The 20,000-nt window shown below is 45.1% G+C and overlaps 1 protein-coding gene across 1 annotated transcript in view; it reads right to left on the reverse strand.

Annotated features, from left to right (window-relative positions):
• The window catches only part of NOL6 (nucleolar protein 6), an 86,295-nt gene that overhangs the window by 23,725 nt on the left and 42,570 nt on the right, over positions 1–20,000 (reverse strand). The window contains exons 21-23 of the mRNA XM_081319240.1: positions 16,066–16,163; positions 5,533–5,657; positions 2,717–2,806 (exon numbers count right to left, since the gene is read on the reverse strand). Of these exons, the coding sequence (XP_081175366.1) occupies positions 2,717–2,806; positions 5,533–5,657; positions 16,066–16,163 (313 nt within the window). The remainder of the gene's footprint in view (positions 1–2,716; positions 2,807–5,532; positions 5,658–16,065; positions 16,164–20,000) is intronic.

The raw sequence follows: 20,000 nt of genomic DNA on the forward strand, positions 1-20,000 counted from the left end.
AGCTGTGCTGGCTTGGAGTTGACGAGCCAGCACAGCTATGCTGGCTCAGGAATTCTGGGACATGAGTCATAAAAGAGCCAAGGTTGCCTACCCCTGGTCTAGTTCTTATGGCACTAGGCTAGAAACCAAGAGATGCTGAGTTGTAATCCTGCCTTAGTCCTGAAAGCCAACTGGGCAACTTTCATCCAGTCAGCAGGCGGCCCTGAATCCTACTCCCACCTTGGGCATGAAAACCAGTTGGGTGACTCTGAACATCACCAGGCAACTGTGAGATCTAGTTCCGTGTTACAATGAAAGACAGCTGGATGACTTTGGGCCGATCACTAGGAGATGGTGAGTTCTAGTCCTGCCTTAATCCTGAAAGCCAACCGGGCAACTTTGATCAAATCAGCAGATGATTGTGAACACTAGTTCCGCCTTAGGCACGAAGACCAGTTGGATGACTTTGAACATCATCAGATGAATATGAGTTCTAGTTCTGTGTGACAATGTCAGTTGGGAGACTATGGACCAATGACCAGGAGATGGTGAGTTCCCACCATAGACATGCAAGCTGGATAGGTGACTTTGGGCAGTCACCCTCTCTCAACCATGAAGTTACCTACTTGGGAATGAAATAACTGCAAGAACAACTTCCTCCTCTCTGCGAACCCCCTTCTAGCACTGATGATGTTACCTAGTTGGGTCATGAAACATCTACAAGAAAACCACCAAGCTCAGAGAGCACCAAGGATCCCACAATCCTCCTTCTCCTCTCCACAATCCCCACTCCCTTCTAGCACTGCTGATGTTACCTAGCTGGGTCATGAAACATCTGCAAGGAAACCACCAAGCTCAGAGAGTACCAAGGACCCTACAGTTGTTGTTATTAACCTCAAGAATCTTTATGCCAGCATTTGAAATTAGACTCTATGTTACAACAGGTGGGGGGAAAAACACAGCAGCTTCTAAATTTAATTAAGCCATGAAAAACAGCCCATTTAACTGAGATGGCAGGCAGAGATTATGTTTAATATCATTGGCCTGTTTGTGTAGCAAGAATGGAAAGTCTGAAGTTTCAAGAAGAGTGCCATCAAGCTTATTGTTTAGCATGTCAGTGGAAATAAATAAACATCGGGATCACTGTAATCTGATTTTAATTAACTTTAAATCAAACCAAATCAAATCTGGTTTGCCATTGCTATGTTTGCTTTTTGTGTTCCATCCCATCTGTTTGGGGTTTACACACACAGACACAAACACACCGACAACAGGTGCCACTAAGACCAAAGATAGCCCACATTATAAAGAAATACAGTACGTGAAAGAATTTCTCCCAAACAAAAAGGATACTTATAAATCTTCACCCTTAATTTTGTCAAGAAAAACTCTTTGAGTTGATTGCATTACAGGCAGTCCTCGACTTACGACAGCAACCGAACCCCAAATTTCTGTTGCTAAGCGGGACAGTTAAGTGAGTTTTGCCCCATTTTACGACCTTTCTTGCCCCAGGTGTGAAGCGAATCACTGCAGTTGTTAAGCAAAGCATGTGGTCACTAAGCGAATCTGGCTTTCCCCATTGACTTTGCTTGTCAGAAGGCCGCGAAAGGGGATCAAATGACCCCGGGATGCTGCAGCCGTCATAAATACGAGTCAGTTGCCAAGTCTCTGAATTTTGACTACGTGACCATGGGGGATGCTGCAATGATTGGGTGAAAAATGGTCATAAAAAAGTCACTTTTTTAGTGTTGTAACTTCGAACAGTAGGGGTTTTTTGGCAGCTGCAGTGCACGGCTAGCTCATAGTTAAGTGGTGGTCCTCTACTAGGACACCTAAAACCGTCTCACCATGGCCAACTCATCACAGTTAACTTCCCACCGACAACTCACCATGGACAACTTGCCACAGCCAACTCTCAACGGACAACTTGCCACGGACAACTCACCAAAAGACAACTTACCACAGCCAACTTGCCACAGCCAACTCTCCACGGACAACTTGCCATGGACAACTCACCACGGACAATTTGCCACGGACAACTCACCAAAAGACAACTTACCACAGACAACTTGCCACAGACAACTCTCCACAGACAACTTGCCATGGACAGCTCACCACGGACAACTTGCCACAGACAACTCACCATGGACAACTTGCCACAGCCAACTCTCCATGGACAACTTGCCACGGACAGCTCACCACGGACAGCTCACCACGGACAACTTGCCACAGCCAACTCTCCACGGACAACTTGCCACGGACAACTCACCAAAAGACAACTTACCACAGCCAACTTGTCACAGTCAACTCACCATGGACAACTTGCCACAGCCAACTCACCCCGGACAACTTGCCACAGCCAACTCTCCACGGACAACTTGCCATGGACAACTCACCGCAGCCAACTCGCCACGGACAACTTGCCACAGCCAACTCACCACGCTCAACTCACCACGGGACAAGACTTACACTAATATCAAAGAAATGTTGGAATAGAAGCATTAAAGAAAGGATGCAAAAGGAGGGACAGAATGAAATATGAGTGACAAAAATTAAAATGATTTTCTAAATACATTTTAAAACATTAAATTGAATTGCTAAATTGTCCCATGGTGAGTTGGCCCATTCCAATTTCCCCCAGCTTGAGTCATAACAATGGACTTCAAAGTAGGACCGGACCATACCGGGGAGGTCCACCTCCGGTGAAAAGGACCTTTGACCCTCTAGGATAACTCACCTTCAGGTCCTGGGTCCCGAGAGGATCCATAAGTTGCTTGTCCAACACCTGAAGGGACTCTTGGGCCAGTACGAGCAGGCGCTGGAGGATCTGAAGGGAAGAGGAAGAGCTTTTAAGGCTGTGGTGGCGAACCTACGGGACACGTGCCACAGGTGGCACGCAGAGCCCTCTCTGTGGGCACGCACACCGTCACCCCAATCCTGGGCCTTCAGCTGGTTTTTATAAAATCTTTTCGCTTTAGGCCTCCGCTGCCGTGTGCAAAAAAAAAAGGTTCAATCAATTTCAACTTCTCGCAGGAAAAGATCTTGCAAAGTTGGAACTGATTGACTGAACTTTTTAGTCCCACCCAGTCTGCCGTTACCACCGCAGCCACGCCCACCCAATGGGCCACGCCCACCCAACACCCGACGATACGTAAGTGGGGTTTGGGTTGCAGTTTGGGCACTCGGTCTCTAAAAGGTTCGCCATCACTGTTTTAAGGAGAGGTCAGCCAGGCAAGGCGAGGGCAGGTAGTCCTCAACTTCCAACATTGGTTTAGTGACCGTTCAAAGTTACAGTGACTTACGGCCGTTTTTCACACTTAACAACCATTGCATCATCCCCGTGGTTACGTGATACAAATTCAGACACTTGGCAACTGGCTCATATATATGATGGTTGCAGGGTCCTGTGATCCCCTTTTGCGACCTTCTGACAATCGAGCCCAACACTTCTGACGCTAAGCGAGACATTTGTTAAGTGAGTTTTGTCTCATTTTACAACCTTACTTGCCAGAGCTGTTAAGTAAATCGCTGTAGTTGTTAAGTTAGTAACGCCGTTCTTAAGTGGAACTTGTTTCCCCACTGACTTTGCTTGTCCGAAGTTTGCAAAAGATGATCAGGTGACCCCGGGAGACTACAACTGTCGTAGCTACATGCCAGTTGCCAAGCTGTCTGAATTTTGATCATGTGACCACGGGGATGCTGCAACGGTTTGTAAGTCTGAAAAAACAGTCATTGGTTGCTTTTTTCTGTGATGCCGTAACTTTGAATGGTCACCAAACAAATGTTTATAAGTCGAGAACCATCTGTACTCTTTGCACACGTAGTCTTCGACTTACGACAGTAATTCATCCCAGCATTAAGTCGCTGTGGTCCTAAGTTTAAGCATCACTTGACTACATGCTTATCATGCAGTGCGCTTGCCGTCACTAATCCACGTGGTTACGGGACATTGCGTTTTTGCAAGCACATCGCTGAGCAACAGAAATTTCAGCCCCAATTACCGTCATAACCCGAGGACTCTCAGCTCAGCGTTTTCAACACTGGGTTGAAAGCTTAGTGGCGACAAAAGAGAATACTTGGAGCTCAGAGTTGAAATGAAGGGCCCTTGGTGCTCTCTGAGCTTGGATGCTTTCTTGCAGACATTTCATAACGCAACTAGGGAACATCATCAACGCTAAAAAGGAGTGAGGTTTGCTGTCTATTTTTGGTTGATTTACCAACTCAATAAATAATAGCCCAATTAAGGAACGACTAAGAAGTCCCACCAATACTGACAGGCCAAGCTGCTACTACATAAGCAGAGAGCAATCCCCACTCTCTTCGAGTCCTGATGAGGTTATGTAGTTTGGTAATGAAATGTCCACAGGAAAACCTCCAAGCTCAGAGAGCATCTGAGTCCATGCTCCTCTTCCTCCTCTCCCATCAATGTTGTTGCCTAGTTGGGTACTGAAATGTCTGAAAGAAAACCACCAAGCTCAGAGAGCATCTGCGTCCATGGTCCTCCTCCTCTCCCATCTAGCATTGATGTTGTTACCTAGTTGGGTAATGAGATGTCTGAAAGAAAACCACCAAGCTCAGAGAGCATCTGAGTCCATGGTCCTCCTCCTCTCCCATCTAGCATTGATGTTGTTACCTAGTTGGGTAATGAGATGTCTGAAAGAAAACCACCAAGCTCAGAGAGCATCTGAGTCCATGGTCCTCCTCCTCTCCCATCTAGCATTGATGTTGTTACCTAGTTGGGTACTGAAATGTCTGAAAGAAAACTACCAAGCTCGGGGAGCATCTGAGTCCATGGTCCTTCTCTTCCTCCTCTCCCATCTAGCATTGATGTTGTTACCTAGTTGAGTACTGAAATGTCTGAAAGAAAACCACCAAGCTCAGAGAGCATCTGAGTCCATGGTCCTCCTCCTCTCCCATCTAGCATTGATGTTGTTACCTAGTTGGGTAATGAGATGTCTGAAAGAAAACCACCAAGCTCAGAGAGCATCTGAGTCCATGGTCCTCCTCTTCCTCCTCCTCTCCCATCTAGCATTGATGTTGTTACCTAGTTGGGTAATGAGATGTCTGAAAGAAAACCACCAAGCTTGGGGAGCATCTGAGTCCATGGGCATTGTCCTCTTTCTCCTCAAACCCCACTCCCTTCTAGCACTGATGGTGTCACCTAGTTAGGTCATGAAACATCCTCAAGAAAACCACCAAGGTCAGAGATCACCTGAGTCCATGGTCCTCCTCCTCCTCCTCTCCCATCTAGCACTGATGTTGTTACCTAGTTGGGTAATGAAACGTCTCTAAGAAAACCACCAAGCTCAGAGAGCACCAAGGACCACACAAAGCTGAGCAGGCAATGAGATTTCACGTCAGTTCTCTGGCAACCAAGTGAGGACAAGAGACCACTTGTCCAAAGAGACTTTGGTGAAATGAAAGACAGGCCTTCAAACCCAACTTTTCATTCATCACTGCCAACAGAGGCCTCCCACAGCTGGTCTGATTCACAATGAGAAGCAGAGAAGGGAAGATACTGAGGCCAGGTAAGGTGGCCTCAGCTCGACGTACCTGAGGTGATGGCTTCTCTCTGGTCCACAGTGACAATTGTTGGTCTTTCGGGGTAGCAATGAACATGGCCGGGAGGTGAGGCCGGGCTTCCATAAAGTGGTTCCTGATTGCTACATAATCTGCCTCTGGTTACCAAATCAAAAAGTCACCATGTCAGAAGACAGTTGTCCATTCCTCAAACACTTATTTGCAACAGTAGACATTAGCAAAATTCAAACAGAGAGCCAGTTTGGTCTAGTGCAGGGGTAGACAACCTTGGCTCTTTAATGACTGGTGGACTTCAACTCCCAGGATTCCTGAGCCAGTATGGCTCAGCTTGGAAACCTCTCCCTTTCCCCTCAGCAAGGCTGGCTCAGGAATTCTGGGAGTTGAAGTCCATATGTCTAAGGCAAGGGTAGGTAACCTTGGCTCTTTTATGACTCGTGGACTTCAACTCCCAGAATTCCTGAGCCAGCCATGCTGAGGGGAAAGGGCGAGGTTTCCAAGCTGAGCCATGCTGGCTCAGGAATTCTGGGAGTTGAAGTCCACCAGTCATAAAAAAGCCAAGGTTGCCTACCCCTGGTCTAGTGATTAAAGCATCAGGATAGAAACCAGGAGACTGCGAGTTGTAGTCCCGCCCTAGGCATGAAAGCCGGCTGAGGGACTCTGGGCCAGTCACCAGGAGATGGTGAGTTCTAGTCCTACTATAGGCATGAAAGTCAGTTGGGTGACTTTGGGCCAATCACCGGGAGATGGTGAGTTCTAGTCCCATCTTAGGCATGAAAGTCAGCTGAGGGACTTTGGGCCAATCACCAGGAGTCGGTGAGTTCTAGTCCCACCTTAGACCCTAAAGCCAGCTGGGTGACTTTGGGCCAATCACCAGGAGACAGTGAGTTCTAGTCCTGCCTTAGGCATGAAAGTCAGCTGGGTGACTTTGAGCCAATCACCAGGAGACAGTGAGTTCTAGTCCCGCCTTAGGCCCTAAATCTGGCTGGGTGACTTTGGGCCAATCACCAGGAGACTGTGAATTCTAGTTTTGCCTTAGGCACGACAGCTGGCTGGGTGACTTTGGGTCTCTCTCACAGGCTAACCCAGCTTGCAGGGTTGTTGTTGTGGGGAAAATAGGTTGGGTGTGTTCGTCACTTTGAGTTATTTTTAAAAATTAAAAAAGGCCGGATACAAACAAATAAATAAAATCATTGCAATCCATACCAGTTCATTGCATCCCCTCTAATACTAACATTATTTCTCAGTGTGAAGTTTCATAATCTTTCCTGCAACCTTTGCAAATCATGCAACTGTGGAAAAGCCGTCACGTTACAAAAATACATGGATAGCAACATCTGTCTATACAGTCCAGATGTAACAGAAAGATTAAAGACCAGATTAATTTTACATGCATATTCTACGGAGCCTTCTCGTCGTTCCTATCCCATTTTAGTTTATTTTGAATTTTTGAAATTTTTAAAATCTGTGTCTTCAAATCAGTTTTGGCTCTCGGCAACTTCCTCCTGCAGTTTGTTTAGCAGTGTTTCTCGGAAAGGGGTTTGCCAATGCCTCCATCCTAGGGCAGAGAGAAAGTGGCTGGCTTTGTGCTTAAGGCAGGACTCAAGTGTTCTCCCGCTTTCTCACCACCTCCGGAAGCGCCTGAACCCCTACCCCAAACGGGCTTTCAATTTTTGTAACACAGGCCAACTGGGACCTGCCACTTGGTTGTTAAGCAAAACAGTCATTAAGTGAAACCACAACTGTGTTTATGACCTTACTTCAGCTCTCCTTGGCTTTACAGACCCGTGAAAGTCACAAATGTGAGGACTGGTTGCAAAATTGGTTTTGTTTTTTTTCTCTCGTCATAAACGTAACCAGTTGATAAATGAGGCAGTTGTTAAACGAGGACTACCTTACGTTTTCCACTGTCCTGGCTTTTACTGGTGCCTTGTCTGCGTGTTACAATACACTTTGCTAATGTGAAGAAAAAAAACCCACACAGAATGAGAAGGCAAATATGTTGGGAGGGGAAAATCCCCCTCTAAAGAAAAAAGGATGGAAAGAAAAAAACAGGTTTTTCTGGAATAAATTTTGCATTTCAGGGAAGCAAAGACTTAATGGGGTGACTTAATCAAAGGGCCTGCATTGTGTTAAGAACCAAGCTGACTTAGCCTGGATCTGGCTTTGATGTATCCCTCACGCAGATTTTCATACATCAGCCTAAGAGGACAGTTTTTTGCTTAACTCTGAGCGCCTCAAGTTCCAAAACTGATTATCGCATTTAGTTGAGCATCACTGAAGTCTTAATAATGCCTCCTGGCTGATCCTCTCGATGCTCCTGAGTCCTGAGAAATAATGCTAAAAAGGCAGAATCACGATCAGGGCGGTGTTTTGCAACAGGCACAAAAAGTGGGGTGTTTTTGTTACGGATACTTATTTGCATCTATAGAGGAGAATATCTCTAGCTCAGGGTTGAACTGTGGGGGTCTCTGAGCTTGGTGGTTTCCTTCTAGATATTTCATTACGCAGCCAGGTAACCTCTTCAGTCCTAGAAGGGAGGGGTATTGAGGAGGAGGAGGAGGAGGAGGAAGAGGAGGAGGAGGACTGATCAAGGATCCTTGATACTCTGAGTTTGGCTCTTTTCTGTAAGACATTTAATCACCCCAATAGGTAACATCTTCAGTGCTAGGAGGGAGGGAGGGAGGAGGAGGAGGAGGGAGGAAGAGGAGGGGGGAGGAGGAGGAGGAAGAGGAGGACTGATCAAGGATCCTTGATACTCTGAGTTTGGCTCTTTTCTGTAAGACATTTAATTACCCAAACAGGTAACATCTTCAGTGCTAGGGGGGAGGGAGGAGGAGGAGGGAGGAAGAGGAGGGAGGAGGAAGAGGGGGGAGGACTGATCAAGGATCCTTGATACTCTGAGTTTGGCTCTTTTCTGTAAGACATTTAATTACCCCAATAGGTAACATCTTCAGTGCTAGGAGGGAGGGAGGGAGGGAGGAGGAGGAGGGAGGAAGAGGAGGGGGGGAGGAGGAGGAGGAAGAGGAGGAAGAGGACTGATCAAGGATCCTTGATACTCTGAGTTTGGCTCTTTTCTGTAAGACATTTAATTACCCCAATAGGTAACATCTTCAGTGCTAGGAGGGAGGGAGGGAGGGAGGAGGAGGAGGAGGGAGGAAGAGGAGGGGGGAGGAGGAGGAGGAAGAGGAGGAAGAGGACTGATCAAGGATCCTTGATACTCTGAGTTTGGCTCTTTTCTGTAAGACATTTAATTACCCCAATAGGTAACATCTTCAGTGCTAGGAGGGAGGGAGGGAGGGAGGAGGAGGAGGAGGAGGAGGGAGGAGGGGGGAGGAGGAGGACTGATCAAGGATCCTTGATACTCTGAGTTTGGCTCTTTTCTTGCAGACATTTAATCACCCACACAGGTAACATCTTCAGTGCTAAAAGCGAGTGGGGTTTTTCTCCCTGTTTATATACATTATTTGTCCTTGTAAACAACAGAAAGAAAATAACATTCCCTCTAACACAGAGCAAGCCACTTGAATATAAACAGAGGAAACCCCCTGGTCTGCAAAAAACAACAACCAAGCAAGCTCAGAGAATACCAAACACCCCATAGTCTTCCTCCTCCTCCTCCTCTTCCTCCTCCTCCTCCTCCTCCTCCTCCTCTCCACAAACCCCTCACTTCCTTCTAGCACTGATGATGTTACCTAGTTGGGTCGTGAAACGTTAGCAAGAAAACCAACCAAGCTCGGAGAGCACCAAGGACCCCTCATTTCAACCCTGAGCTCCAAACATTCTCCTTTTTTGTTACTGTATTTTGCCCCAGCTAAGCCCCTGAACAGTCCTCAAGGGCAGCCCCACGCGGACCTCCTCAAACGGACCCAACTTTGAGACTCGGCTGGTCAAAAACTCTCCTGCTGTGATGATGGGGTCAGCCTGGGCTTGAGTTCTTGTTCTAATCTAGACCATTAATCTTCTTTCTTTCAACGGGAACTCAGCTTTTTACAGATTGATCACGCAAAGGAAGCTGTTTTGAGTTCGACAACCAACGCAAGCAAGGCTGTTCTTTCAGAAGAAAGAAGAACATTAATTATCATGGATATGTTCGATTTATTGATTAACCCGGGTAATATACATAATGGTTTTGATTTATTAAAGGGGATATTATATTATTAAGTAGATGATTTAATATGGTGGGAAATAGATAACTCTTAGGAAAATAGGTTATATTCAAATAGATAAAATGCGTATCTTGGATATTTGATTTTGTTATGAATTGAGACAATCTTGGTTACCTGAAAACTATAAATATCAAAGGTTAAATTGGAATATTGATGAGAAACTAAAAAATGGGGGGAAATTAATAACAGGATATGGATCGTTTATGGAGATTGAATGTAATTAAGACACGTATAAGCTAAAAAAATATTGATAAATGTAATCATGATGTTTCTACCGAATTGATGTAATAAGAACTGTCCTAGCTTGAATATGAGATAGTAAATGTTAAGGGGAAAAAGAGTAGACATATTTGATGTTGTAACTTGAGGTCAGTACTAAAGATTTTGTTATCGAACTATTTATTGATTAACCCAGTCACCACGTTGCTTTTTAAATACTTCAACTGTAAAATTGGAAAATTAATAAAATATTGTTTAAAAAAAAAGAAAAGAAAAGAAATCTAACCCGGTTAATTTTCAAGCTAATTTCCCTGCCAGAATTTATTTTCTCTAGTTCTGCGAAGCAAGTGGCCAAACAGGATTTTGAGTTGGAATTAAAAGAAAGTGGGGCAAATGCTTTTTGCCAAACAGGGGAGGGCCCTGTCAGAAAAGGCAAAATTGACCCGCTTTTAATTAGAGAAAAGAACAGAGCCAGTTTCTTTCAATCTGGAAACAGCTTCTGATCTTCTCCAGAAACACAAAAACAACAACAAAAATAGAACTCCTGCCTCTTGGTTTCATTGATTTGACTACAGGTATAGTCCTCGGCTTACGGCCACAATTGAGCCCGAAACTTCCGTCGCTAAGCTAGACAGTTGTTGAGTGAATTTCGCCCCCTCTGACGACCTTTCCTTGCCACAACAGTTGTTCAGTAAATCACTGCAGTTGTCTTAAGTTAGTAACGTGGTTGTAAAATAAATCCGGCTTTTCCCCTGGATTTTGCTGGTCTGAAGGTCACAAAAGGAGATCGTCCCTGGGACTCTGCAACCGTCATTCAGTGTGAGTCAGTTGCCAAGCATCTGAATTTTGATCACCTGCAACAGTTGTAAGTCTGAAAAACGGTCTTAAGTCACTTTTTTTTCAGCGCGGTTGTAACTTTGAACGGTCGCTAAACAAATGGTTGTAACGTCAAGGACTACCTGTAGTTTGTTGCCAAAGAAATGGCTAGCAATTACTAAGTATGTGAATGGCAAAGAAGGTGAGGTTGTAATTTTATTTTCTATGTTACTGCACTCAAATTTATCTGTTGTTTTTTTTAAATCTATTTTTACCTTTCCACCTTTATCTTGTGTTTCTCTTCCTTTCTTATCCTTTCCCATTTCCCTACTGTTTTTACTTTACTTTTGTATATTACATTATATTTTCAATGAAATTTATTTTAAAACCAAAATGCACTTCTTGTAGATCAGACATGTGAAACACAAGGCCCGGGGGCCAGATCCAGCCCTTGAAGTGGTTTCATGTGGCCCACGAAGCCATCCTGGAAACAGTGAGGGAACGGCCCCCACTGCCTTGGCCCTGGCCCAGAGACCCTCCTCCTGCCAGAGACCCTCAGATCTGTCCCGCTCCTGCCCAGGCCCCCAAAGGCACCCTTGATGCGAACGATGTAGAGCTGGCCACGCCCACCCAGTAGGCCGTACGCACTCTAGCCACGCCCACCCAGTAGGCCACACCCACCCAGGCCACACCCACCCGGCCCCCTGAGGGCAACCGCAATGCTGATGCGGCCCTCAATGAAATTGAGTTTGACACCCCTGTTGTAGATGTTTCCTGGCCTAACTAGGTAACATCCTCAGTGCTAAAAGAGAGGAGGAGGAGGAGGAGGAGGAGGAGAAGTGTGGGATCTTTGATGCTCTCTGAGCTTGGTTATTTTCTTGCAGACGTTTCTTGACCCAACTAGGGAACATCATCAGTGCTAGAAGGGAGTGGGGTTTGGGGAGAGGAGGAGGAGGAAGAGGAAGAGGAGAAAAAGGAGGAGGACAGTGGATCCTTATTGCTCTCTGTACTTGGTTGTTTCCTAGTAGACATTTTATGACCCAACTAGGGAACAAGTTCAGTGTTATAAAGGAGTGAGGTTTGAGGAGAGGAGGAGGAGGAGGAAGACAACGATTGTGGGTCCTTATTACTCTCTTCTTGTTTGTTTCCTAGCAGACATTTCACGACCCAACTAGGGAACAAGTTCAGTGTTATAAAGGAGTGAGGTTTGAGGAGAGGAGGAGGAGGAGGAGGAGGAGGAGGAGGAGGAGGAGGAGGAGGAAGACAACGACTGTGGATCCTTATTACTCTCTTCTTGTTTGTTTCCTAGCAGACATTTCACGACCCAACTAGGGAACAAGTTCAGTGTTATAAAGGAGTGAGGTTTGAGGAGAGGAGGAGGAGGAGGAAGACAACGATTGTGGGTCCTTATTACTCTCTTCTTGTTTGTTTCCTAGCAGACATTTCACGACCCAACTAGGGAACAAGTTCAGTGTTATAAAGGAGTGAGGTTTTTCTCCCTATTTACGTACAAGTAGCTTGCCCTTGTAAATAACAGAAAAACAACAACAACAGGAGAAGGATAAGATTTATATGCCACCCTACACGTTTGCAGATATGTCCTAGATATAGCCTTAGAAAATGCTTGAATGTTTAATTCTGAAATGAGTCTTAGGAAATTAACGCAGCAATTCCCTTGTAAAAAGTCTACATCTGCCATCTAGTGCACTACGCTGAACGAGGTGCAAATTTCAATTGTAGAATTAATTATCTCCAGGCTGGCTATTCTGAAGAACTGAGATCCCACTCCAGAAATTAAGGAGGCACAAAATGGCACCTATTAAAAAGATGATTCTTTAATTATTTTATCTCTATCTATGTCTGCTTCTAGTTGTTTTAACCTTACGCATCGACTTATCAACAGCTCGCTTAGTGACTGTTCAAAGTTACAACAGCACTGAAAAAAGTGCCTTATGACCATTTTTCACACTTACGACCGTTGTGGCATCCCTATGGTCACATGATCAAAATTCAGATGCTTGGCAACTGACTCATATTTATGACGGTTGCAGTGTCCCAGATCATGCCATCCCCTTTTGCAACCTTATGACAAGCAAAGTCAATGGAGGAGCCAGATTCACTTCAGAACTATATTACTAATTTCACTGTGGTGATTCACTTAACAACTGTGGCAAAAAAGGTCATAAAATGGGGCAAAATTCAATTAACAAATGACTCACTTAACAACATAAATTTTGGGCTCAATTGCTGTCATAAGCTGAGGACTACATGCATCTGTTTTGTGCAATTGCACATGCTTCAATATTCTGCCACTAAATTTTGATACATGTATTTTGCAAAACTTCTAAGTCCTAAACTGAAACAATTACAGCTTTCCTAGATTTTCAGGAGCCCTTAATGGAATTTACATCCTCTTCCAAGTACATCTGAAGGATTCAAATTTTGTGCATTCTTCCCACTGGAAGTTGCTACCAGAAAAATAGTCTGGTTGCCCCTTTTTTGAGATGCTGCGAGAAAATTCAGTCAAAGATGGAGAAGACAAAAGTTCAATTTCTAAAAAAGCTGCAAGTGTAGATAGTCCTCATCTTACGATCACAATTGGGACCAGCCAGGAAGGTTCTGTTACATTCCTAACTTTTAATCTTAAATTATTCATTTTTTAAAGTTTTATTGTATTGATTGAATTGTACACCACTCATAACTCCTCTGCGAAGGAGGTTAAAAAGTTGAATGGATGGATGGACGGACGGACGGATAGATAGATGATAAATAGATGATAGAGGATAGATAGATAGATGGCTGGCTGGCTAGCAAGCTAGATGATAGATAGATAGATAGATAGATAGATAGATAGATATTAGATAGGTAGGTAGGTAGGTAGGTAGGTAGGTAGATAATATAGTTAGATGATAGATGATAACTAGATAGCTAGCTGGAAGGATGGATGGATAGCAAGCTATAGATAGATAGATAGATAGATAGATAGCAAGCTAGATGATAGATAAATAAGATAGATGGATAGCAAGCTAGATGATAGATAGATAGCAAGTTAGATGATAAAAGATGATAGACAGACAGAGTTGCAAATGGCGATCACGTGACCCTGGGAAGCTGCAATTCTGTCAAAAACACACATATTGCCAAGTGCCCAAATTTTGATCATGTGACCAAGGGAATGCTGCAATGGTCATAAGTGCGAGAACCAGTCATAAGTCGCTTTCTTCAGTGCCTTTGTAACATTGAAGGGTCACTAAACAAATGCTTATGAGTCGAGGACTGCCTGTACATGACTGAAAATGCACAATGCCTCCTCGCCTGACCTCAGAGGGAGGTGAGCAGGGAATGGGAAATAAGGAGGGGGGGCAGGGGGGGGAAGAGAGAGAAGAAGAACCTCTTCCTTTTGCAACCTTTTCAGGTTACACCCTGGTCAGGTAAACAAGCGTGTGCAAAAATATCCAGGCGCCTGCTCAGGTGTGGTCTGTCAGGATGTTTGTTTGACAAGTGTGGTAAAGAAGTCATCAGCTCCGTCTCACCTGCCGCCTTTCTCCCCAGGCCTCCAAAACCATTTAGTCAAAACGCCCAAACTTCGGCAGCAAATGCAGGGAGTCCTCAACTTACGACGGAGGCTTCCGTTGCTAAACAATGCCGTCTTCTAGTCCAGCCGCCTGCTCAAACCGGAGACCTTATACCATCCAGGTGAAATGGTTGCCCCATCAAAGCCTTCTTCAAAGTGATGGAACACCCACAACTTCTGGAGGCAAGTCGTTCCACTGCTTAATTGTTCTCTCTATCAGGAAGTTTCTCCTTAATTCCAGGTTGGATCAGTGATGGAGCACCCATAACTTCCGAAACTATGACCAGGTTGGGGGGCAGGTTTTCCTGGAGAACATCTACGGACGTGATCACTAAGACTCAACACCAACTTGATGAAACATTATCAAGCCATTACTCTAAAGAAGTCCTAGTCCAGAGAACCAAGGATCCCACAATTCAACCCTCAGCTACAAATATTCTCTTTTTATTACTGTACATCTGGAAATTCAAAATGGAGCACCTCCACTGAAGACGAATCCCAATTTAGCGCTTGAATGTTGCACCAGTCCAGGGGTAGGCAACCTTGGCTCTTTTACAACTGGTGGACTTCAACTCCCAGAATTCCTGAGCCAGCAAGGCTCAGCTTGGAAACCTCTCCCTTTCCCCTCAGCATGGCTGGCTCGGGAATTCTGGGAGTTGAAGTCCATGAGTCATAAAAGAGCCAAGGTTGTCTATCCCTACCCTAGTCAAAACCCAGTCTGCTATTTCTAGCTACTGAGGTCCAGGAATTCCTCGACTTACAGCAGTTAATTTAAAGATTGCTCAAAGTTACAACAGCATGGGAAAAAAGTGACTTATGACCGCTTTTCACACTTAAGGACCGTTACAGCATCCCCGTGATCACGTGATCAAAATTCAGAGGCTTGGCAACTGACTCGTACTGATGACGTTTGCGGTGTCCTGAGGTCACGTGATCCTCTTTAGCCGCCTTCTGACAAGCAAAGTCAATGGGGAAGCCAGATTCACTTAACAACCATGTAGCTAACTTAACAACCACAGTGATTCACTTAACAACAGTGGCAAGGAAGGTCTTAAAATGGGGCAAAACTCACTTAGGAAATGTCCCGCTTAAAAACAGAAAAATTTGGGTTCAACTGTGGTCATAAGTCAAGGACTAATAACAGCATTGCAACCTAGAGAAGTTGGAAGATCCGTCTACTCTAGGCCAGGGGTAGACAACCTTGGCTCTTTAATGACTGGTGGACTTCAACTCCCAGAATTCCTGAGCCAGCATGGCTCAGTTTGGAAACCTCTCCCTTTTCCCCTCAGCATGGCTGGCTCAGGAATTCTGGGAGTTGAAGTCCACGAGTCATAAAAGAGCCAAGGTTGCCTTACCCCTGCTCTAGGCCCTCACCCAACCTGGCTGGAAAAATCCAGGAAGGCTGGGCTGACAATTGTTGGAAATGAAACAAACAAACCGAAAAAAAGAAATCCAGCATGCCAAAACTTATATTCAACAATGAGTGTGTTACCTTAGTAAATTCATTATGTTGGAAACAAAAGGATCAGGATGGTCTTTAAGCTGCCATATTAATCGCATTAACACCACCTGCCTGGCAGCCCAGATCAGATGACCAAATCCTTTACAACAAGGTGTTAAGAAGGCAGGAATGACTCACCCGTGTGTTTGCAAAGCAGCTTTCCATCTTTTGTGTCTTTGGAGACACATCTTGGGGAAATCTTTTTCACCAACAGTGGAACCACTGGTCTAACAAAACAGGAATGGAAATTAAACCTCGCCCCTGCTCACCTTTGAGGTCACCGTTGAGGTTCACCAAAAGTGGGCTGTTCTTCCAGTCAAAGGTGGCGAGCAGGTGAAGGAGCCGAAGGAAGCCCACTTGGGGAGAGCTGGTGAGGAGGAAAATAATTACAAGCAGGTGAGAAGTATTTACCTCAGCACCAGATTGAACAAAGCCACCAGCAACAAAGGAAAAAGAATAAAAGCTTTGGGCTGCAAGCAGAAAAGCAAACACACAAATCCCAAGAGAAAACGGATTTGCTCAGAAGTTTAAGAAGAGTGGGGTTCCACCGTACTTATTTCCTAATAAATATTGTGAAATTGCAGTCGCTCCTTGCAAAATAATAATAATAATAATAATCCAAAAAGGGTTTAGCAGCCCCTTGTCATGCTAACAAACGTTATTAAAAGGCTTAAGCTTCTGAGGTTGCGCCTTTCAATAAAATTTGTTAGCAGAAAAAGGTGTCACCAACTTTCCTAAGGATTACAACGGTTTAAAAAAAGACCTAAAAATACATCGAATTACGACGGTTTCTTTAGCGACTGTTTGAAGTTACAATGGCACTGAAAAAAGCCGATTTTTAACCGTCTTTCACGCTTGTGAACCTTGTGATCAAAATTCAGACAACTGGCATGTACTTATGACTGTTGGAGTATCCCAGGTCACGTGATATTCTTTTGCGACTTTCTGACAAGCAAAGTCAATGGTGAAGCCAAATTCACTTAACAACCGTATTGCTAATTTAGCAACAGCAATGATTCGCTTTGCAGCTGTGGCAAGAGAGGTCATAAAATGGCGCAAAATTCGCTTAACCAATGTCTCGCTTGGCAACAGAAATTTTGGGCTCCATTGCACTCGTAAGTCGAGGACTAGCTATAATTAAATTTGTTAGGAGAAAAGGGGGGGCTACCTGTTTCCTAAGAATTTTCAACTACTATAGGGTAATATATTCAGAATCTAGAGGGACGCGGTGGCTCAGTGGGTTAGGATGCTGAGCTTGTTGATCAGAAGGTCGGCAGTTTGGCGGGTCGAATCCCGAGTGCCGCGTAACAGAGTGAGCGCCTGTTACTCGTCCCAGCTTCTGCCAACCTAGCAGTTCGAAAGCACGTAACAATGCAAGTAGAAAAATAGGGACCACTACGGTGGGAAGGTAACAGCGTTCCGTGCGCCTTTGGCGTCTAGTCATGCCGGCCACAGGACCACGGAGACGTCCTCGGACAAGCGCTGCCTCTTCGGTTTTGAAACGGAGATGAGCACCAGCCCCTAGAGTCGGAAACGACTAGCACGCATGTGCGGGGGAACCTTTTCCTTATAGGGTAATTAACACAGTTCTCATACTATAGTCATTAACTGCATTAGCCCATATGGAAAAGCACAAAGTCGACTTACGACAATTGAGCCCCAAATGTCTGTTGTTAAGTGAGACATTTGCGAAATGAGTTTTGCCCCATTTTATGATCTTTCTTGCAACAGCACTTAAGTGAGTCACTGCAGCTGACCAGTTAGTAACGTGGTTAAGCTAATCCGGCTTGCCTCTTGATTTTGCTTGTGAAAAGCTTGTGAAAGGTGATCCCAGGACCTTGGGACACAGCAACAGTCATAAGTACAAGTCAGTTGCCAAGCGTCTGAATGTTGATCTCGTGGTCGTGCTACAAAGGCTCTGAGTGCGAAAAATGGTCATTAAGTCCCTTTTTTCCAGGGCCTTTACAATTTTGAACCACTGTAAGTCGAGGGCTTCCTGCAATGTCAGTTTTGCCCTCGGTGGAAAGGTTTACCCAAAGGCAGTTGCAAAGGATTGGTTATCTTTTTTCATTTACTTCTCTGCTTCCGTCACCTTCGAGTCATAAATATTATGACTTCTAGAATTTTGCAACTGCAGAGAGATCAAAGCAAACATGGCAAGAGAAATGTGTTGTTGTTTTGCAGACTGCAGTTCGCCTGTTGGTGAGACAGACTTGCTAGACAGGGCTATATCCAAATGGGATCAAAATCAATCAACGAAATCTGTTTTTAGTCCTACTGATTTTACTGGGCCTGCTCTGTGGATTGTCCCGTGATACAACATGGAAGCAAAAGTTGGACTTTGAAGAAGAAGCAATTTGAGAAGACAGACTCGGGGACAGTGCTGTATAGACTGGGGTCCTGGGTGCTCTGGGACTGGGCGGTTTTCTGGCAGACGTTTCAGTACCAAACTAGGTAACTTCACCGCTGCTGGGAGGGAGCGGGGTTTGCAGAATAAAAGAGGAGGAGGTGGAGGAGGAGGAGGAGGAGGAGGAAAATGGGAAGGAGGAAGAGGAAGTGGAGGAAGAGGACTGGGGAGTCCCTGCTGCTCTCTGAGCTTGGTTGCTTTCTTGCAGACGTTTCATTACCAAACTAGGTAACATCATCAGTGCTAAGAGGGACTGGGGTTTGCAGAATAGAGGAGATGATGGTGGAGGAAGTGGTGGGGGAAAGGGTGGGAGAAACGGTAGGGTCTTTAGTGTTCTCTGAGCTTGATTGCTTTCTTGCAGTCATTTCATTAGCAAACCAGGTAACATCATCAGTGCTAGGAAGGACTAGGGTTTGCAGAGAGGAGGAGGAGGAGGAGGAGGAGGAGGAGGACCACCACCACCACCCTGGGTTCCTTGGTGCTCTCTGAGCTTGACCGTTTTCTTGCAGATATTTCATTACCCAACTAGATAACAACATCAGTGCTAAAAGGAACTGGGGTTTGTGGAGCGGAGGAAAAGAACTGTGGGATCCTTGGTGCTCTCGGAGCTCATCTGTTTTCTTCCAGACATTTCATGACCCAACTAAGTGACATCATCAGTGCCGTAGAATGAGACGGTCCATTATCAAGCACTGGATGACAGGCCCCACCCAAGTCATTTAATTTTTAAGTAGGCCTGTCTGAAATATTTATCAATAGCTATTTAGATCACGCCCAGACTCTGAGCAGTAAAGACTGGCTCCTGACTTCATCGGGCCAAGACTGATTCAGCAATGAATCGCTTGCCGAACAGAGTCTGTGATCTGTGTCCGTTGCAAGAATGGAGAATATTTATACGAATGAAGGGAAATCTATGTGTCCCAGGATAACATTGCCCTTCTCTGCACTTTTTCTAAAAAAGATGTCGAGAGTCTAGCAAGAGTGCAGAGAAGAGCAACAAAGGTGATCGGGGGACTGGAGGCTAAAACATATAGGGAACGGTTGCTGGAATTGGGTATGTCTAGTTTAATGAAGAGAAGGACGAGGGGGGACACGATAGCAGTCTTCCAATATCTCAAGGGCTGCCCCAAAGAAGAGGGAGTCAAGCTGTTCTCCAAAGCGCCCAAAGGCAGGACAAGAAGCAACGGATGGAAATTAATTGAGGAGAGAAGCAACCTGGAACTAAGGAGAAACCAAAAGGTTTTACCAATTAAGATAGGTTCGTTGTTACAGAAATGGCTAGTTTATACTATTACATAAAAGTAAAAAGTTGAGGTTTGATGCCATTATATTACTCTACTGCACCAAAGGGAGTCGGAAGTCAACACCTTTTCTTGCTTTTCCCCCTTTCCTACAGTTTTCCCTTCCCTTTTTCTCCTACTATTTTCTTGCGTATGATGGTATTTGACATCCTAAACCAGAAGCCCCCAACCTTTGGGGCACCAGGGACCGGCTCCGTGGAGAAAGATTTTCCACGGACCGAAGGGCACATGGTTTCCTGTGGTGCCTGCATCCAGCGGATGGGCGTTGCTTGTTTGGGCGGCCCAGTTGCTGGTATGCCACAGACCGGTGCCGGTCCACGGACCTGGGGACCCCTGTCCTAAACCAGGGCTTCTCAACCTTTTCACCCATTGTACCACTTTTAGGATATGGCAACATCCGAGTACCACCAGTCGCCTAGCAAGGTGTCAAAAACTTGATGGCCAAAAAAAAAAAAGGAAAAAAGTGATGAAGTACAGGTAGTCCTTGACTTACAAC

Source organism: Vipera berus, assembly GCF_964194415.1.
Source record: "Vipera berus genome assembly, chromosome: 2".
Classification (NCBI taxonomy): Eukaryota; Metazoa; Chordata; class Lepidosauria; order Squamata; family Viperidae; genus Vipera; species Vipera berus.